Here is a 19,007-nt window from a genome sequence, read left to right on the forward strand (position 1 = left end):
GGTAAATCTGACATGGGGTGGGGGGGGGGGCACAAAAGCCTTTCCATGAAAATTATTCAAAATATTATATGAAATGCATTTTTTTTTAAGTGTCAGTCATTTGAGGTATAAAGTATATAACAACATTCCAGTCTCATTGTCAAAGGGAGATAACTCTCTTTTCCCCAAATCATTCCAATGTAACTTTCAACTCTTTTAAGACAAACAAACTTGTAATTTGTCTTCAATAGACCATAAACTATGTGCCTACAATGTCATTTCATGTGGTTTTTTTTAAGCATGATTCATAATTTTTAGAATTTTGCTTTATTCTTACAGATTCAAGGACAAATGTAACTCACATTAGGATCCCTCAGGTACCTCGCCTTCTCTATCAAATAATGGACGTCTCCAACAGGTGGATACCTCATCAGACAGTTCAGGCATTGTGGGTAATCACTAGCCAGTACTGGAAAGATAATTGAATCGTCTGTGTATATTTGTTATGAATTTCAAAGAAGGGTATCAAACAAATTCTAAAAATAGTCGGTATTACTAGTTATATATTTAGGCTATTTTAAGCCTTTACAGCCCCTGCCTCTTTGTAAAGAATTTCAATGAAAGGTTTCAAAACTAATTTAATACAATATAGAGTATATCTCTAAGAACAATTCAAAATAAAAATTTCGAGTCAAAGGGAGACAAATCATTATAAACTTGGAAGAAAACGGTTGATTACAGCAAGAAGTCAAATGGTTCTTACATAAATCTCTGATGTACAATAACATTGCCACAAAGATGTAGTCCACCAGATCAAAACCAATACCATCAGCAAACAAAGCATCCCATAAAACCAGCAGGTCCTGCATTGGAAACTCTCGTCCAAACAACAGCCTGATCCATCGTCTGTGATTAGCAAAGGAAAACATTAACATTTGAGTGGAATTATTTCTGATTTGATACATTGTGTATTCTTTGGGCTAATTACAGTAAAATCTAACTAAACTGAACCCAGGACCAAACAAAAGTACCTGTCTAAATCAGACACTTTTGAAGTCCCTCGCATCAATTTGAATGCATCTTTAACCTGTGTAAACCATGCAAACGCATATTTAAAAATGTGTTTATGGTCCACAGGAAACACACAAAATTTTACAGTAAAAAGTAATTATACAGCTGAACTTGTCTAAACTTAATTCTATCAGGGTGAATATTTTTTTATTTGCTTTATTTGGACAGTTTGCTTGGTTTTATACAGGTTCAAAATAAAAGAAAATACAAATAAAATTCAATCCTGCCTAGTATAGACAGGTTTCCAGTTTAATCAGGGTTCACTTTTAACAGGTTTCACTTTACCTACTTACATGCCATAAATCTGTGGAGGTATTTCTAGTCTGTCCAGATGCATGTGAAGTTCTACATCAAACTTCTTCAGTATGTAATCCTGTATCCTTGTCAGTTTACTCACTATTGCATTAGAGGGGTTGAGGTCCTGGGGTCTTGCAAATGGGGTGGTTGTTATTTTTTCTCTACCCTGTAAAATGGTGATATAACATTTTAAAGATGACGTTCATCAATAACACCAAAAATGGAATAGGTTTAAACAGAAAAAGGAACTGATTTGGTGAAAGGCAAAAAAAAAAACCACCAGCATATTACCTAAATACAAAATTGTCAATACTTTCAGTGATCACAAAAAGGTCTTCGACAAGTATAAACGCACCTTTAAGTAAGCTCTGGAAGGCCCTGGCAACAAAAGCAACAAAATCCACAGTTACAGAACGATGACAGGACATATTGTCATGGAAACATTTGCAATCAAATAAAGTTATGCATATCATTTAAGTCATCATAATCATAACAAAAGGGGAAATGTTCTAATTCATAACTAGAATGACATAAAAAGTGGCTTGATACAAGAACTTAGCTTGTAGTAAAATGCAACTTATAGTAGTTAGATGACAGAGTCAATGGGTGCATGGTCAGCCCACAGAACTTTTATGGGTGTACCTTAGGTGGCTAAATAGGATAGCCATCTCTTCAGAGTTATTTGGCCATAAGAAAAAAACCTGACGTGGACCATAGTAAACCAACAATAAAGTGAGAAAACAACTCATTGATAATGGCTCTATGGGTTCCTGAATTATAGTACTCATAACATGCTCTAGGACAATCATCTTACCTTACATGGAGGGTCTTTAGAGACATACCATGGCTCCACTGTGTCCATAATCTGGGACAACATTGCACTATAAATATACATCCAGCAGTCAGTTAGACTGATGTTAAAATGATGGAAAAGTTTCAAAACAAAAAAAAAAAAAAACAATAAGTTGTTTATGAAACTACTGCAGGCAATTCATATTTTTGTAGTTTCAATGATTTATTTATATAGTTTGTTCATGGCCATTTTTGTACAAAAGTACATTTTGGGGTAATACCATGGTGCATTTGTTGCATTTCATCATATTAGTTCCTTTTTCTAATATTTCTAGTTCTCAACTAAACACAGTAAATTTGTTTAAAATGATTTTCTTGGTTGGTAATACCTTCAAAAGTATAACGAAACCCTATTTATAGGATTGAATTATTTTATAATAATTCTTTTAGTTTTCAAATCTGTCATTTCACTGTATGATCAATGAAAATCAAAAGCCATTATTTTTCAATGGATGACATTTACCTAACTACAATTTTTTTTAATATCTTCCTACTAAAAAGAAGGTCTGGCAGAAAGATCTATTATGAAATGAATTGCTTTTTTTTAAACTGAACATCTCTCAAACATGATGTTGCAAGTATTGGCATGCTAGGTATGGTTTACAATGTATGCCCCACCAATATAAAGCCAAATACTACATTAAAATCAGTTGCCCCAAAAGCAATCAAGATTTTTGTGATGAAAGTTTTCTCTTTCATTCCTTTAATTAAAAAAAGGAAAGTCCCATGATACAGGAAGAATTGGACATCAACCAAAATTGTACAGGCAAGGAATTTCTAATATACCACCAACCCATTCAGTGGGAGTATGATAAACTGATTCAATAAACTTACTAAGCATCATGTTCTAAATAAGATGGATCCATTACTTCTTTAATTACCTCCCTGTAAAAATAATATAAATTTAAGTAACATCACTTTATTGTTTACATATAGGTAATTTTGTCACCATATATTTTTAATCTTTTATAATTGAATTCAAATAGCAGCACTAGACATAGATAAATGATTCAAAACACCTATCATAAAGTGCAAAAAATAATTGAATTTGATAAAAAGTGTATATACAGTGTTTTCATTAGGAACAGGCTGGAGGCCAATTTGCATGCTCCAAACACCTGTCTGGCTGGTTCAAGAGGAAAAAATAACATATATAATTAGGAATTAATAAAGTTGTCCTGTTCAAATTTTTATTTGACCTTTTAGGAGAAAAAATAGTGAAAATACTGTATATACCATAGATCAAGTTGTTGTCTCTTTGGTACTTCATTGTGAAAGTGGTGGGCAATGGCAAAAAATCTCCATGATTATTTTTACACTATTTTAACTGACCTGTATGAAGCATTTGAAATGACATTGAATTATAGTCTAAGGGTATAAGTCATTGCTCATTGTAAAAATCGATGAAACTAGACATTAAAAGTAACTTACTAACATGTATCCTTTGATAGCATCATCTAGTGTGTTTGAATGCTGAAGGTGAGTCTTAGATTGATTGATTGTTGGGGTTTAACGCCCGTGCAGCAATATTTCAGCTATATTCAGGTGATGGATTAGTGTAATATAATGTTATGTGAATTAAAACTTTGAAATCTTGTCAAAAATGACCAAATTTTAATTCTAGTTACAAATTAAAAAATTTGATTAATCCCAGAATGTTTTTCAAGTTTTAGTGGACAAAAATTATGCATCACTAAAATTCAGACAGAAGTGGAAGCATGACAGCAAGAAATGATACACAAATAGTACAATCAGTTATGTTTAAGACAAATTCTAAATATCAAATCATACTTGTAAAGGGTTCTTAAATTTAAGCGGATATAAAATTTATGAATAGATGTACATGTTGACAGCAGTAAAACCTAATATCCAACTGACTTAAAATTAAAAGTTCAAGTACCATTCTGTGTAAGTTTCAGGCAATGAGTGGCACATCATTTTTCTCAATTTGGTCTTTTTGCCTCAAACATACTCAAAAACATCTATATAACAACTATAAAGCTATTTAAATTTATCCTTAAGTATTGGTGATGTAGATATTTTTTGACTGCTTATATAAGGAAAAAGTTCTGGAAAATTTTCCCGCCATTTTTCCGTAGTGCATTTCAACTAAATTTGACCTGTCAATATCTTAAAAAGGCAAACTTTACAAACACTTTTACAGTAATTTCTTGAGGTTATAAGGTATAAATATTTGGATAATGCAATAAAATCTCTGTATATTTTTTCTTCATGTGCCACACTTAATAAATATTTCGTCTGATTCTTAGACGTAGAAAAGTTTAAATGGCCAGTGAAACCTGTCTAAACCAAACTGTTTAGGAAGGAATTATTTATTCAGATAAAACAGGTGTTTGGTTTAAACAGGTAAAAATGCATTGAAACTGATATGAATGGATATCAGAAAATATCAATTGGAACTACTAAGCCTTTCTTGATGTACAGAAGAAAAACACTATTTTAGTGGTCAGAAATGGCGGTGTAGTTCCTAATGAGAATACATCTGGTTAAGACAGATAACTGGTTTATTCAGGGTTCAATTTAGACAGGTAACTAGTTTATTCAGGAATCAGTTGAGACAGGTAACTTGTTTATTCAGGGCTCAGTTTAGACAGATTACTGGTTTATTCAATGTCTGGTTAAGACAGGTTACTGGTTTAATCATGGTCTGGTTAAGACAGGTTACTGGTTTAATCAGGGTCTGGTTTTGACAGGTTTCACTGTATATAATTTTCTTTGCTGTACCTCTCTATACTCACTGGGTTCTCAATAAGTTTTAAAAAAGTAGGTGGAAGAAAATTAAAAGTAGGTGGCACCATTGAGGGCCCTCATTTACCAAAATATATCATTTTTTTTAGCAACAAAATAGCCAGCACCAGTGTCAAAGTAGACAGCAAAATCGCCAGTCGTCGGCACTTGTTGAGAACCTGTACTTATATAAGAGCCAAATAGTCCAGTAAGATAATATAGTAGAGATAGGCAAAACAAGCACTTATAAGAAATTTCATTAAAAGTATACATACTAGTATAATAGTGCTAGAGTCATACTAAATACAATGTATTGTTTATACAAAAGAAGTCAACAAGCATAATTCTAAACAAAGTAATTATTAACTGTGTCATAAGTCTAAAGTATTAGTTACCTAGATAATGTTGATTAGTGAGAAATGTGAAATGGCAGACATAATCATGTCTAGGGCATCAAATTCATGTTTCAAGAATAAAAAAATTGATTTTGTAAAACCTTAGCTCATAGAGATGCCCTCACTCCCAGAAAAAAGTGATGGGGGAGGACTAGGATCAATTTTGAAATAAAAAAGAAGGAGGATGATGTATGGTTAAACTAATCCAGGATGAATAATTGGGTAAATCTATGACAAAATAGAAGTTAAAATAAAGTCATATCAGAAATTGCTATGAAAAAAATCCAGGACACAAAAGTTGATCCTAGCCCCTAGAAATCTAATGGTAGCTCCCTAATTAGCCAATCAGAAATAGTCTTCCAAAAGTAAGGGAAAGGCTAAAGACTGATTTAAATGGCTCTTTATAATGTAATTAAGAAATGATCTCCAATTCATAAAGTTGTCTCCTCTTTACAGGCATCAATTAAAAAAAAAAAACATACTGATAAACAATCAGATCTACTCAGCCTTTCCCATTTCATAAAAGAAATGTTTTTTTTAACAGAGTGGAAATGGCCAAGTAGTTCTAATCGTACTGGTAAATAGAAAGATTTCTTTTTGAAACTAAATAAACATGATATGCCTTTATTTCCATCACTAAGCAAAGACTACAGTATCCAGGCTACTTTTAGAAAGACCAACCACCTTGCAACAGACATAGAAATAACAAAAAAAAACTTTCACCTGTCATGAGAAGGAATCAAACTAAAAAATGGATGATAAGTTTATTGATGGGTATATAAAATTAATTTAAATTTTTAACTTTAGCTTAGTTGATTATCTATCTAACTGATGCAATGCATAAACAAAGCCATGTGCACAGCAATAATAAATGAGTAAAATGGGAATATGCAATAGGTTAAGGATTGTAAAGGTTCACTTTACTATTAATTTTCATACTGTGAAGGCACTTTTATTTTGGGGTACCAATGTTCATTGTGTTTCAAATTTTCACTACTGAAAACCAATTTATTTTCATGGAAACTTCTTCTAGAAATTAAGGATGTAAGATATTCGGCCATTTTTATCGGATTTTCAGACTCCTCAGAAATTTTTCAAATGTAACAAAAATGAAGTTCTTAACAGAGTTATCTGCCCTTGAAATGTTAAAACTCAATCTGCCAAAATGATATGGAAAATATCATCTTTTTTCCTTGATTCTAATGGTGCAAATAGTTAAACTACACTTTCAAAATGATGGGTTTTTTCCATACCATGTTTCACCAACTGCCTGATTCTTACAGAGAAATAACACTTATAAGATTTCCTAAACCTTGAAATTCTTGTTATTCTTAAATTATATACATGTAGTGAGCATCCTATGTATATCAATTCAATTTAGCAGCTACTTAATTTCAAGTCTAATTTACATGTTTTCCATTATAAAGAGACTTAATTGCAGTGATTTATTATTTTCGTATTTCCCACCTTAAATGTGAAAAATCAAATCACTCATGATAAAAAAGTTAACAGTATTTTGTAGGCTTAGTACTACTTAGTAAGAAACAGGCAGTGGGTGAAACACGGTAAAAAAAAATAATCACAAATCTTTCCATGAAACCTTATTCAAAGTGTTATCTGGAATGCAGAAATTGCATTCATTTCTTTTTTTTAAGTGTCAATAATTTGAGTTATAAATTACATGAAATGCATTAGAATTGCAATATCATCGTCCAAGGGAGATAACCCACTTTTCTATTGTAACCTGGAACTTGCTTTTCCACATCCTCTGACACTTCTAGGAGGAACTTACTGTCAATTTGTCTAGAATTGACCATAAACTTTGTGCCTAAATAGTAATATTTGGGTTTAATCTGAGCATGATTCATTGTTTTTCAAATTTGCTACCAGCATATTTTTCACTGATTTAAACTGAATTTTAACACACCATTGTGACTTTCAAAAAATGTTGTTTTTACTGAACCACCAAATCAACAAAAATTGGTACCCCACAAATAATAGTATTTCCTCTAAGCTAATCAGTTGAGAATAAGATATACATATACCAGAAATCTGGTAGTTCTTCATCACTGTAAACAATATCAAATTAGAATCATCAATATTATAAATAACGTTATCTGACGATTTTCTTCCCAGACTCCTTAACGCTTGTACTGGGTAATCTTTAACTTACTATGGATTTAATGTCCTTCACTTCTCTTTAGGATTCTTGCAGGGACAACTAAATTTTTGTGGGCTTTGAACAAATATTAATTTTATATTTCTTTATTTTCATTTTGATATCATTTAGCATAGATTAACACTAAATTAAATGTGCAAAACTCTGAACTATACAATGTGCCACTATTACAACATTTATTAAAACAACACAACACGGTTTGAAATAATGATGTGAAACAACATTTACGTATAATGTATTCAGTGGAAAAAATGACATGACACAACATTTAATTATTAGATATCTGAGGAATAATGTGAATAACAAAAATAAAAATACAGAAGCTATAAACAATTCACATTAACTGGTCCAAATTTCATAAAAAAGATCTCATATTGAGATTTTCCTAAAATCCTGATGTTTCTTCACAAATCTACAATTTCAATCAAACTTACTGGTCAAAATTTGAGTTTGGGAAGAATTGGAGGAAAATTGATGAAACCTGACCCTGGTTACCAAGTAGATATACGTACCCTAATGACTCTACTTCTGATGCATGGAGGAAAGCCTGGTGGTCACAATGCAATACAAATACTAGTGGAGCTAACAACTCATGCATACCCTAGAGAAGAGAAATTGTCATAGTTGTGTGATAGAATGTTTTCAATGCAAAACTTAAGCTTCTACATAAAATGGTGTTTGCAAAATATCAAAATGGAAAAAAAATAAGACTGTGAATATAAGAAATTACAAAAACAAAATCCAAAAAAAAAATCAAGTATTAAAAATTTAAATTTGAACTATCTTTTAATTGTGAAATTCCAAGGCTTCATTTTGAAAATTTTCAACAAAATTGCAAATACATTTATTTAATGGCTTCCAAATGATCATAAGATGCATAATCTAAGTCAAGCTTATCACCATTAATTAATATCAATAAGATCATTTATCTTAAGTCGATTATGGTACAATATAAGAATTAAAGAATATGCAAAGCTTGCATGCAAAAATAACAAAAAAAAAAACGAAAAAAAAATAATTAGATAAAAGAAATACAATGAATGAGTACATTGTACTAATTTGGGTTATTTAGATTATATGTAGACTTCCAACAATCTAATGAAAGTTTTCACTATAATAGTATACAAAAGAAATGCAAGAAAATTCAGAGAGCATAATAAAACTACTGACTAGCACAATAAAAAAGAAGACCATGCATTAACTAAAGGCTGCCAGGAGCCTGAATTAGTCGCCTAGTTCATTTTTTTTGCCTTTCAAAGGGAATAACTCTAACATGAAGTCTTCCTACAACTTTGATACAATGGCTATTTTGTAAGCTTTATCATAATAATCATTTCATTAATTGAAGTTTTTTTTCTATTAATTATGGTTTTCAAAATATTGGCTAAGAATAATCAAGGGAACCAAGTTTATAGTGGTAATCAAAAGAATGTAATCCAGGGACAAAGACCAGACATGGGAAACAGACATACACAACAAAGAACATAAAGTAACTAAAATCATACATACAAAGTAACAAAAGCATATGAGCAACTCTGACTCTACTTAAAACTGGGAGCATGGACCAGGTGCACTGGTAGGGTAAGCGTCCTCTGCTTTCCTAGAAACACCCGTCATGAAAAATCAAGTCAGGGGTAGACGAAAGAGGAAAGGAAAACTATGGCACGTTGAACAAATCAGTTTTCATGGTGCAGGTGAATACACTATAACTATCCACGAATTCATGATGACTGAAACTGTCAAAAATGTCATTTTTGCCTTCCAAGGGCATTAACTCAAGCAAGGATTAATCCTACAACTTTGACCTAATCAAAGAAAGAAATTCATATTAGTTTTTGCCCATCCCTAATAGTTTTTGAAATATACCTAGAAATAAGTGGCTTTACCCCTATGTTCTATAAATAAACATGGCAGCCATGTTTTTTTGCAAAGAATGAATAACAGGCAGTTGGAAAGACAGACAAAAGTACACCAAATATGTCTAGAATGACTGCATATACAAAATTTAATGCTCTTAGAAATTTTCTTCATGACCCTAATTCTTTGCCCTCTTGATATAGTTAGCTCACTGGACCCACACAGTCATTAACCACAAATTTGGCTTAGGATATATAATTAGAGGAATGCTATAAAAAATAAAGCAAGGTTAAGAGGGTGTTAAATAATCATCAGTGTTCTCTCTACATATACATATATGCCTAAAAGCCAGTAATCCTAAAAGATTTAGTAAAAAGTAAGTTAGTAGATTTCAATATTAACACATGTGAAAATATGTGTGAACAATACTAATGTTATTTACAGAATATGATTAGCAATCAAACACACCCACTTAGGAGCTCATAACACTTGTATACCTGTTTATATGAAATAGTGCCCCTCATTTTACATAAGATAAACAGTAAATCTATCATCTTTTGCCTGACCTCTTCTGACTGAAAAAACTGCACCTCAGGAAAGCTACAAATAAACTAAATACATTCACAACATGCAAAACCTCAAATATCAACTAAAGAGAAAATAAGAAAAGAAGTGATGCTTCAACATCCATGCAGAGCTATTGGATTACATTGGTGTGCTAGACATAAGAGCACATAAAACGTATTTTTAAGTCTTTAATAAATTTTGCTTCATTTGATGTAAAAAGTAGGGCATTAATGCAACATTAAATGATACCCTGTAACATAATGATGAAAAAAGGGGAATGGCAGAATGTTCAAAATGGCCTAACCCAAACATTGTTGAAAATTGAACACATTTGAACACAACTTATATCTTATGGAACTAAACAACTGTGCAAAGTTTAAAAAAAATTCTTTGATTTGTTCTCAAATTATCATCTGGAAACCGTTGGGGGACGGATAGACTGATGAACATGCAACTTTTCTGAGGGTATCACCAAATTAATACCTGGTCACTTCATGTAGCGGGGTATAAAAGAGTAATCAAGGTAACCAAGGTTATAGCGGTAATCAAAAGAATGTAATCCAGGGACAAAGACCAGACATGGAAAACAGACACACACAACAAAGAACATAAAGTAACTAAAATAATACATACAAAGTAACAACAGCAAATGAGCAACTCGGACTCCACTAAGAACTGGGAGCATGGACCAGGTGCACCAGTAGGGTAAAGTAGCCAGACTTAATTATATCAAAAGTTTTTTTCAAGCAATCCTATTCTTTATATTGCTGTGAAGAGTTACAGCACTACTAAATCTTGGGATGTTTAAAGGAGCTGGACATTGATGTTTTTCTGCAACAACTGTGCCATTGTGTACATAACCATACAGGTACAGAATCACCTAGGATTGACAAAAGTTAGGCTAAAGGTGATAAGGCAAAACAAAATTATAGTCTTGTTTCCTGCTAAACACAAGAAAAAAGTAGGGTAGGTAGGTAAATTATTGAGTAAATGGGGTAATGATCCAGATTTTAACAAATCTTGAGCCAAGATGACCATAAAATGTTTAGGATAGGCACAGTAGGGTAGCAGGAAACAGACATATTTATTGTTCAGGCCTAAGTGGAAAATGCTTGTCAACTTCCTTAATAACAAAGAAATCTTTCAAATAGTCACACTTTTGACTAGAAAAACCCATTCCCCACCCCAGAAATCACATGGTCAAATATATAAGCTAAGTTGTCAGACAGGAAATTTATGTCATTTGAGAATAAAAACCCACAAAATGGCATATTTAATATTTCTCCGTCTAAGAATCAGGCAAAATGTGTAGAAGCAGTGGCACATAAAGGGAAGAACACAGAGATTTTATTGCATTAACCAAGTATTTATACCCAATAACCTCCAAAAATAACCATCAAGTGTTTGTAAAATTGCCTTTTTATGATATTGATAGGTCAAATTTAGTTGAAATGAACTATGGAAAATTTTTTTCTGCTCTCAAGCAGCAAAAAATATCTACTTCACAGATGCTTCAGGATAAACTTAAACAGCTTTTCAGTTGTTTTCTAGATGTATTGAATATATTTGAGGCAAAAAATACCAAATTGAGAAAAATGTACAACCCAATGACTGATTCTTACACAGAATGGTACTTAAAAGCCTCAGTCAAAATATCAAGTGGCAGGGAAAACTGTTACGAAAAAGTTGTGGACAGTTGAATGGACAGATAAAAACCATGACCGCACTATATCTCCCAAAAAGGGTGGGTTATAAATAAAAATAACATTAAAAAATGTTTCTAGGGTTGGGAAAGTAATGGAACTACTAAGCATAGCTATTCTTTTTCAAAGAACTCTAACTCAGAAAAAAAGGAATCTAAAAAAATAATATAAATTAGTAGGGATTTAGATATTTTTGAGTGATAAGAATAAAATAAAAAGAAACTGATATTTATATATATAAAAGCAAAAGGTATAGAACAAAATAAAAAATTCAAGCATTGACAAATAAAGCGGCAATATTAAAATAAAAAGGCAAGCATACGACATAAGACATAATGAGTTCGACATGGACCAAACCTGACGATAACATATTTCAGGATTAATCTTTGCATAGATAAACAAGACATCCACCATTAAATTTCTCACTTGGTTAGATTGGAAAAATTCTATCCGTGGGTAGCTACAACAGGAATCTCACAAAAATTAAAACTGGGGAAAGCATAAGGTTTATAAGAAAATGTTGCTTAGGAAGCATTTTTAATTCATGAGAAAGAGTTTTTTTTGTAGTTCCACTAAATTTAGTGAAATTTTTAAAACTTGTTGACGATATTCAGCTGTCTTCATTTTTCAAAGAAAAATAACATTCAGATGGGAATGCAAATTAATGGTCTCAGTGACCCACGAAAACCACAAAAATGGTAATCTACTGCCATGAAGAAATTACAGAAGAGCATTTTAAGAAAGGAACAACCATTTGATTTCTATGGAAAGCCAGGATAGTATTTTTATCCTAGAATTTTCTTGTGCTTGTAATTTCATATCATCAGAAACCCACGGCTGATTCTAATGCATACCTTACTCAAAGGTATCCAACAGAATCAGCTGTGCGTTTGCGACAATGGTAATTTCAGTCATTACTCTTATTTTCTTAAACAAACCATTATTACCAGAACTAAATATGTGTTTGAATTTCTTTTCACCATGAGACTAGCTAGTACCACATTTTTACTCCAAAATAGATCCTTGTTCTTCCCTAAAGATCAAATGGTTCTGTCCCAAGCAAGATATCAATGACCAGTATCATTCAGTGGTTTTAAGTAAGTAAAGCTTGTAAATCTATGCTAAATTCTAATTTCACATCATTATAGCATCATGCTAATTATCAGAAATGTAGAATTTGTTAGTGACAGGAATTTAACACATGATAAAGGATCATAGTTCAGGGCCTAATCTAGATATTGATGACAAGGAGAAGTTTTTGTAAATTCTGTTTGAAAAATAACAACATTGACATTTATGTGTATGTAATCTATTACAAAAACTTCTCCCTCTCAAAGACAAATGAGAGAGGAGAGCACAAACAAGGAGAAGTTTTTGCCCATTTCTCCCTCTAGATTAGGCCCTGAGAGTTTTTTGTTAGTAGTAGTTTTCAAGAACATAATAACTAGATGTATTTTTCTTCACTGGCACATGTATTGCCTTCCAATACAAACTAACTAACGTTGGAATAATTACCATGGATATCTAATTTTATCATTTTTTTATTGAGGTAGTCATCAAACCTTGTGCTTGTTTGACAGCTATTTGCAAACTCCTGGTCCATTACTTATTAAAATAGATTTTGATGTTTTTTTAAATAATTTTTTCAAAAGGCTCAAGTGACAAAACAAAATTTAACAAATTACGACACTCACGTTCTGATAACATCTTGTTTTATGGTCAACCTCAATTCATTGTCCTGAAAAAATCTGTTCCATGGGCTCTGAAAATAGAAACAAGGGAGATTACTCATTGTATTTTTTAAACACAGTACAAAAATCCCTGTCTTAAAGTTAAATTTAGTCAGATATTTGTGTGGTTTCTCTTCATAAAAAATAATTAAAAAAAAAATTAGAACTGACCATTAGTCAGAGGTGTCTTTTTTTAAGTATTAAACCTGTTTACTAACAAGTAGAATACAGTATGTGACTGAATATACATGTAATTTTGTTTTGACATCAAAAACCTAACATTGTTTTGAAGTGGCCAGGATCTCACCCATTATGAATAAAAATAATTGTTTTTCTCACTTTTCATGTATTTTGTGCAATTTTTAGAAATAACAGTGCACTGACTTGAAAAAAAAAAAAGATACACAAATTTAACTGAAACAAGTGGAAATGCTCTGCAGGAATTTGGTTTATTCAAGTTCAAATGCAATAAAGACGGTAAAAAGACTTCAGAAGACAGTCACTTGTGTTGTTTACCTGAAAGGTTTGGTGTGGACAGGTTTTTTTATACTATTGTACATAACTCATCAGCATGTGACAGAGCGTTGTTGACAACTTAACGAATGGATTGACCAATTTCTATACATACCCCATCATCCTGTGACGGAGGGTTGTTAACAACTAAATCAATAGAGTGATAGCTTATTATACATACCCCATCAACCTGTGAAAGGGGGTTGTTGACAACTATTCCATAGTGATCACCTACTAAACACACCTCATAAGTATGTAACAGAGGGTTGTTGACAACTTAATGAATGGATTGACCAATATCTTTACATACCTCATCAGCATGAGAAAGATGGTTGTTGACAACTCAAACAATAGAGTGATTGCCTACTATACATATCTCATCAGCCTATGACAGAGGACTGTTGACAACTAATCAATCTATACAAACCTTATCAGCCTGTGACAGAGGGTTGTTAACAACTAAATCAATAGAGTGACTGACCACCTACTAAACATACCTCATCAGCCTGTGACAGAGGATTATTGACAACTAAATCAATTGAGTGATCCCCTGCTTTATGTGGATTAACTATCAGCTACAAAATAAAGTACAGATTTTACATGAATTCATGATTTATTGTCACATATTCAACTAGGCATTTTCATGGATACAAATAGACATTATTTATCTATGTCTGGAGAGTTAACTTTTTGCAATATTTCTCAAAATAGTACTGCACCTGAAATTAAACTTTGCACAATACATACTAAAATGTATACTACAACTTTATCATAAAAATATCAGTATTTTTACACATTAAGGTTTCCAGTTATATTGCAATAGTTAATAAGATAATGCACTCTGTAAGTTTTTCTTCCAAATAAATCTTCATATTCTTGAACTATTTGTTCACTAGTAATGAACAAACTGACATGAACTGTTGACATATTTAATATTTTTTGCAGATTCTGTCAAGTGAACATATTTGCAGGTATCAATTTTTGAGGGAAAAAAAAATGATTACTGCTACATAGTGTTAAAAATGGTCTACTGCGATAATAGTGAAAATTAGTACAACGTGAAAACTGATTCATTTACAGTATTCTAAAGCCTTACACTATTTTTAAGATCATCAAACTTATTCCTCCATTCTCTCGTTTTAGATACCCACAAATTGACATCATCTGGCAGAACTTCTAAGAATATCTGAAATATTTTATAAGCTTACATGTAGTTAACAACTACAAGCAATAAAGAAGCCTAAATTGATTTCAAAAACATTCTAAAATTGCAGTATACTGCACAGGCAAACATTCTTCATGTGAAATTCATGTTAAACATCACATGAAATTAACATGCTTTTCACATGAAATTCACTAAACACGATTTTCATGTGAACAATTCAGGTGAATTTTATGTGAAGTCTGTCACAAAGTTTAATTGCTAAATTCAGATGAAAATCATGTGAAATAATTTTGCGTGCTTAAAATTAATTAATTTAAAAAAAAATCTTATTTAATTGTTTTTATTGATTTTTCGTTTATGTATACATGATACTAATTGCATTTTTCATCTATCTATAAGCACATTCTACTTGTTCTGAAAAATCTAAACACAGCTAAAGTTCATTCAAGAAACAATTCAAATAACTTGTACATAAAAAGTTGTACCTGTATAGTGTACATTTGAAAATTATTGGTATGTTTCTATTGCTATGAAAAATGCATAAATTGAAAATTTTTATTGAAGTATTGTTCTGCTATTTTAAAAATGAAGATAAAATTTTAGAAAAAAAATATGATAATAAATGCATGAAATAATTTCTGAATTTACAGTTTCCAAATCATTTATTGTTATTCTACATGAATTTGTTCTCGTTGTTTACCTTCCAGCTCACACTTCGGAATCGGCTGCTGCGTAGATAACCACTCATAGCATAGTGTTTCAGTAACTTGCGGTAGTTGGGTTTGGTGTACAATTTCTCCCATTCTGTGCTGTAAGTAAAAGGAGTTTGTAATAACATTTTTTTGTTGTGCAGTTTGGAATAAAGGCCTGTATTTGCATTGCACTAAAAACTCTAAATAATCAACTTGTATAAGGCATAGTTGCCTTCATGCTGAAATGACAAGAACTTCTGTACCAGAAAGAATTAGACTATAGTATGATGGAAGCAATTAGTCCATCTAAAGAATTAAGAGTTTTTTTTCTCTAAAAATGTATGGTGATTAAAAATTATGCAAACAAACAGGTTTATAACATCCCTGGACCTCCATTTGGTGACGTGAAAATACATCAAAATTGAAATTCAAAACCAATCTCCTTTGAACTAAAGAGTTTGATGTTGACACCGGTTAAGAACGAACTGAAACTGATATGAACCCTGAATGAAGGAATTAAGAAGACATGTAGATTTGTCAGTTTATGTAAGTTTCAGTTTTGATAGCAGTGACAGTTCCAGGGGGTGTTCTAGTTGTTGGAAAGTTTTGATAATTTGGAGCAAGTTTGGGACAAAAACCAGCAAATAATAGCCTAGAACCCACCCCTAAAAAATTGAGGTATTTCATGCAGAGAATAGGATGTATTATTCAGTGAATTTTAGGGTGTGTTGGCCTATTAGTCTGTTTGTTGCTTCAGTTCATTTTTAACCTTACATAAAGGGGGGGGGGTGGGTAAGACCTTATAAAAGTAATTTAAATCCGTCACAGATTTCATGTGCCTATCCTCAGTCAAGAGATGTTGGTCATTAATATGTCTTTGTCTTGTTATACATTTTGTATTTCTTTTCAATTTGATTTTGAAGAATTGTCTTCGTTCTTTACAGTGGATTTTATTATTTTTGTTGGGCCTTTCAAAGCTCACTTTAAGATGTGTTTACACTTGTTAAGGATCATTTTGGTGTTCTCTGAATATATTGTATTATTTTTTATTTAAACACTGGTGCATTTGTCACATTTCAACAAATCTGTTCTTTTTTCCACTATTACCTATAAGCATTAGTGTAACTAGCTCCGAGAGGTTTGATGTCCGGGATTTCCCAAGAGTCAGATACAACACTTTCCTTACTGTTGTGTCTTGTCAGGTTATTGTTGTCCTCAGGTAACTCTGAACCTCCATCTGAAACATGTTTTCATTCTTTTAAGGTGTCCATGCAAAAACCAGGCAGCAGGTGGCACATCGCAAAATTTGTTTTTAAAAAACTTTCATATCACATATGCATCATTTCTCAGAGTTGAAGGTTGGTTTTTGATAAACTTCAACAATTAAAGAGAAATAACATAGAAAGCATTGAAGAAAGGGAGATAGCTCTTTAATTTTAAACAAGGTCTTACTAACCACTACTGGGGCAAATGGCCACCCCCTTATGTAGTACCAAAAACATGCTGAACCTAGACCTATGCATTGTAAGTGCATTATTTGTGTGTATTCTGATTAAAGGTAGTCAAAATAAAGCTGAGAATGTGTACTTTAAAATCATATATGTAATTTACTACAAAAGTGTATGAATATTGTTTACATGTGTGAGTAATTTGCCTCCATGCTGTCAGTGAGTAGAAAAGTAAAAATGTTGATTTTCAGTATTTTTTATTCAAGCAAATTTTGTGAAGAATTTCTACGGACATCGTACCATTAGAGTAATGATTTTGAAAGCTTTATTTTCCAAGCTTTGCAATGGTATGCAACTTTAAGGTGTAATTTGTCCTGGAAATTCACAGTCAAACATTGAAAATTACTTGTTTAACATGTAAAGTAATGGAAACGTTAGAAGTGGTTAGTGAGACCCAAACTTTACAATCATTTTCTGACCCATCCATTGTCCATTTAAAACAAACTTTATACTTTTGACATACATATGATATATACATTACATCTGAACAAATAATTCAGTGGGATAAAATTTACTCTGTGCCACCCATATCATAGCCTGATTTTCACATGGACAGTCTCATAAAGATTTTTATGTACAGTTCTTTGTAGCAACCATGCAAATGAGGTTGGAACTAAGTTCTTAATAGGAATGAGACATCATTAAATAATGAAAACGTACATCAAAATCACACCAATCTTATAAAGCCTACTGAATTTGACATCCCTCAAATTTACTCTGATACAAACACAGCACAATGATTTTTTTTTAAGTCTCTGAAGTTTTTTTTTAAACCACAAACCTTGACTAGATACTCAAATTACAAATGTAGTTATACATGTAGCAAACCGTATTTTATAATTATCAAACAAAATTAATATTGTGACCTTGGCAATTGCAAAAGGAGCGCATAGATGGCCTCTGGTGGCCATTTTGTAAAATACATGGGCATCGTAAGTTAATAATTTAAGTCCTCCTACAAATCTTTTCTGCAAATTTGGTATAAAATGGCAAAATGGCTTTAACCCAATTGAACAAATGTCAGTTAACAGATAACAGAATAAAGAGATACTGATAGGGAACTTTGACCTATAGTTCAGGATAAAAAAAAACATATCCTCTATACCAGGACAAATATTCTTAGCAAAGGAAGCACTAATATGCAAAAGAACATATTTTTTTCAACTCTTATCTTATTTTATCAATTTAGTTTTTTGTTTTTTCTTCCCTTATCTGTACTTTTATCCTCCCTTCCTTCCTCATTTCTTAACTCCCACAAACCCTACCATAAGTACAAAATCTAGTTACCAACCATTTTCAGAGTTTCCAGTGAATCCATCAATAGCATTTAGAATGTCTTCCTTGGAAGGTGGAGGTTTTGTTAGAGTTGAGTTTCTCTCTGATTTAGACTTCTGATTGGCTGAGCGGAATTTGCTAATCATTCTTAAGGTTCATTTTCTGAAGAAGATAAAAATGTATATCATAATGTCATCTAAAGTAGGAAATTGGATTTTTTTTTAGAACTAGCCAGTGTACAAAGTTTCACTTTATTACTAAGTTCACTTTTCTTTTTGCTCTTGGGAAAGAAAATATCTTGTTAAAATGTCAGATTTAATGAACAGACACACTTCCATTAATGACATTCTGTCTGTTGGGTCTAAGATGGTAAAGATCAGTTATATTAATAAAATAACCAGAGAATTAATTTCTCTTACAGGAAGCTGGGTGGTCATACTTTTAAAGAATGTCTGAAAAAAGAGAATAAAGGTCAC

At 31.8% G+C, this 19,007-nt stretch overlaps 1 protein-coding gene across 15 annotated transcripts in view; it reads right to left on the reverse strand.

The window, feature by feature from the left end:
- The window catches only part of LOC148612615 (TBC1 domain family member 5-like), a 45,397-nt gene that overhangs the window by 16,777 nt on the left and 9,613 nt on the right, over positions 1 to 19,007 (reverse strand). For 5 of the 15 annotated variants that reach the window (XM_088594240.1, XM_088594228.1, XM_088594239.1 and 2 more), the window contains exons 2-16: positions 18,548 to 18,693; positions 16,856 to 16,985; positions 15,757 to 15,865; positions 14,988 to 15,077; positions 14,389 to 14,466; positions 13,343 to 13,410; positions 9,876 to 9,978; positions 8,034 to 8,122; positions 7,388 to 7,411; positions 6,066 to 6,086; positions 3,034 to 3,084; positions 2,162 to 2,228; positions 1,344 to 1,513; positions 743 to 885; positions 342 to 448 (exon numbers count right to left, since the gene is read on the reverse strand). In XM_088594240.1, coding sequence (XP_088450366.1) covers positions 342 to 448; positions 743 to 885; positions 1,344 to 1,513; positions 2,162 to 2,228; positions 3,034 to 3,084; positions 6,066 to 6,086; positions 7,388 to 7,411; positions 8,034 to 8,122; positions 9,876 to 9,978; positions 13,343 to 13,410; positions 14,389 to 14,466; positions 14,988 to 15,077; positions 15,757 to 15,865; positions 16,856 to 16,985; positions 18,548 to 18,677 — 1,380 coding nt within the window. In that variant the 5' untranslated portion in view covers positions 18,678 to 18,693. Of the gene's footprint in view, positions 1 to 341; positions 449 to 742; positions 886 to 1,343; positions 1,514 to 2,161; positions 2,229 to 3,033; positions 3,085 to 6,065; positions 6,087 to 7,387; positions 7,412 to 8,033; positions 8,123 to 9,875; positions 9,979 to 12,005; positions 12,109 to 13,342; positions 13,411 to 14,388; positions 14,467 to 14,987; positions 15,078 to 15,756; positions 15,866 to 16,855; positions 16,986 to 18,547; positions 18,694 to 19,007 lie in introns of all 15 variants that reach the window. The other 10 variants (XM_088594242.1, XM_088594233.1, XM_088594244.1 and 7 more) reach the window with 8 other exon arrangements.

The sequence above is a fragment of the Perna viridis genome, chromosome 7, assembly GCF_037379345.1.
Source record: "Perna viridis isolate PV_CMFRI_1.1 ecotype Kerala chromosome 7, ASM3737934v1, whole genome shotgun sequence".
In the NCBI taxonomy this organism is placed as follows: Eukaryota; Metazoa; Mollusca; class Bivalvia; order Mytilida; family Mytilidae; genus Perna; species Perna viridis.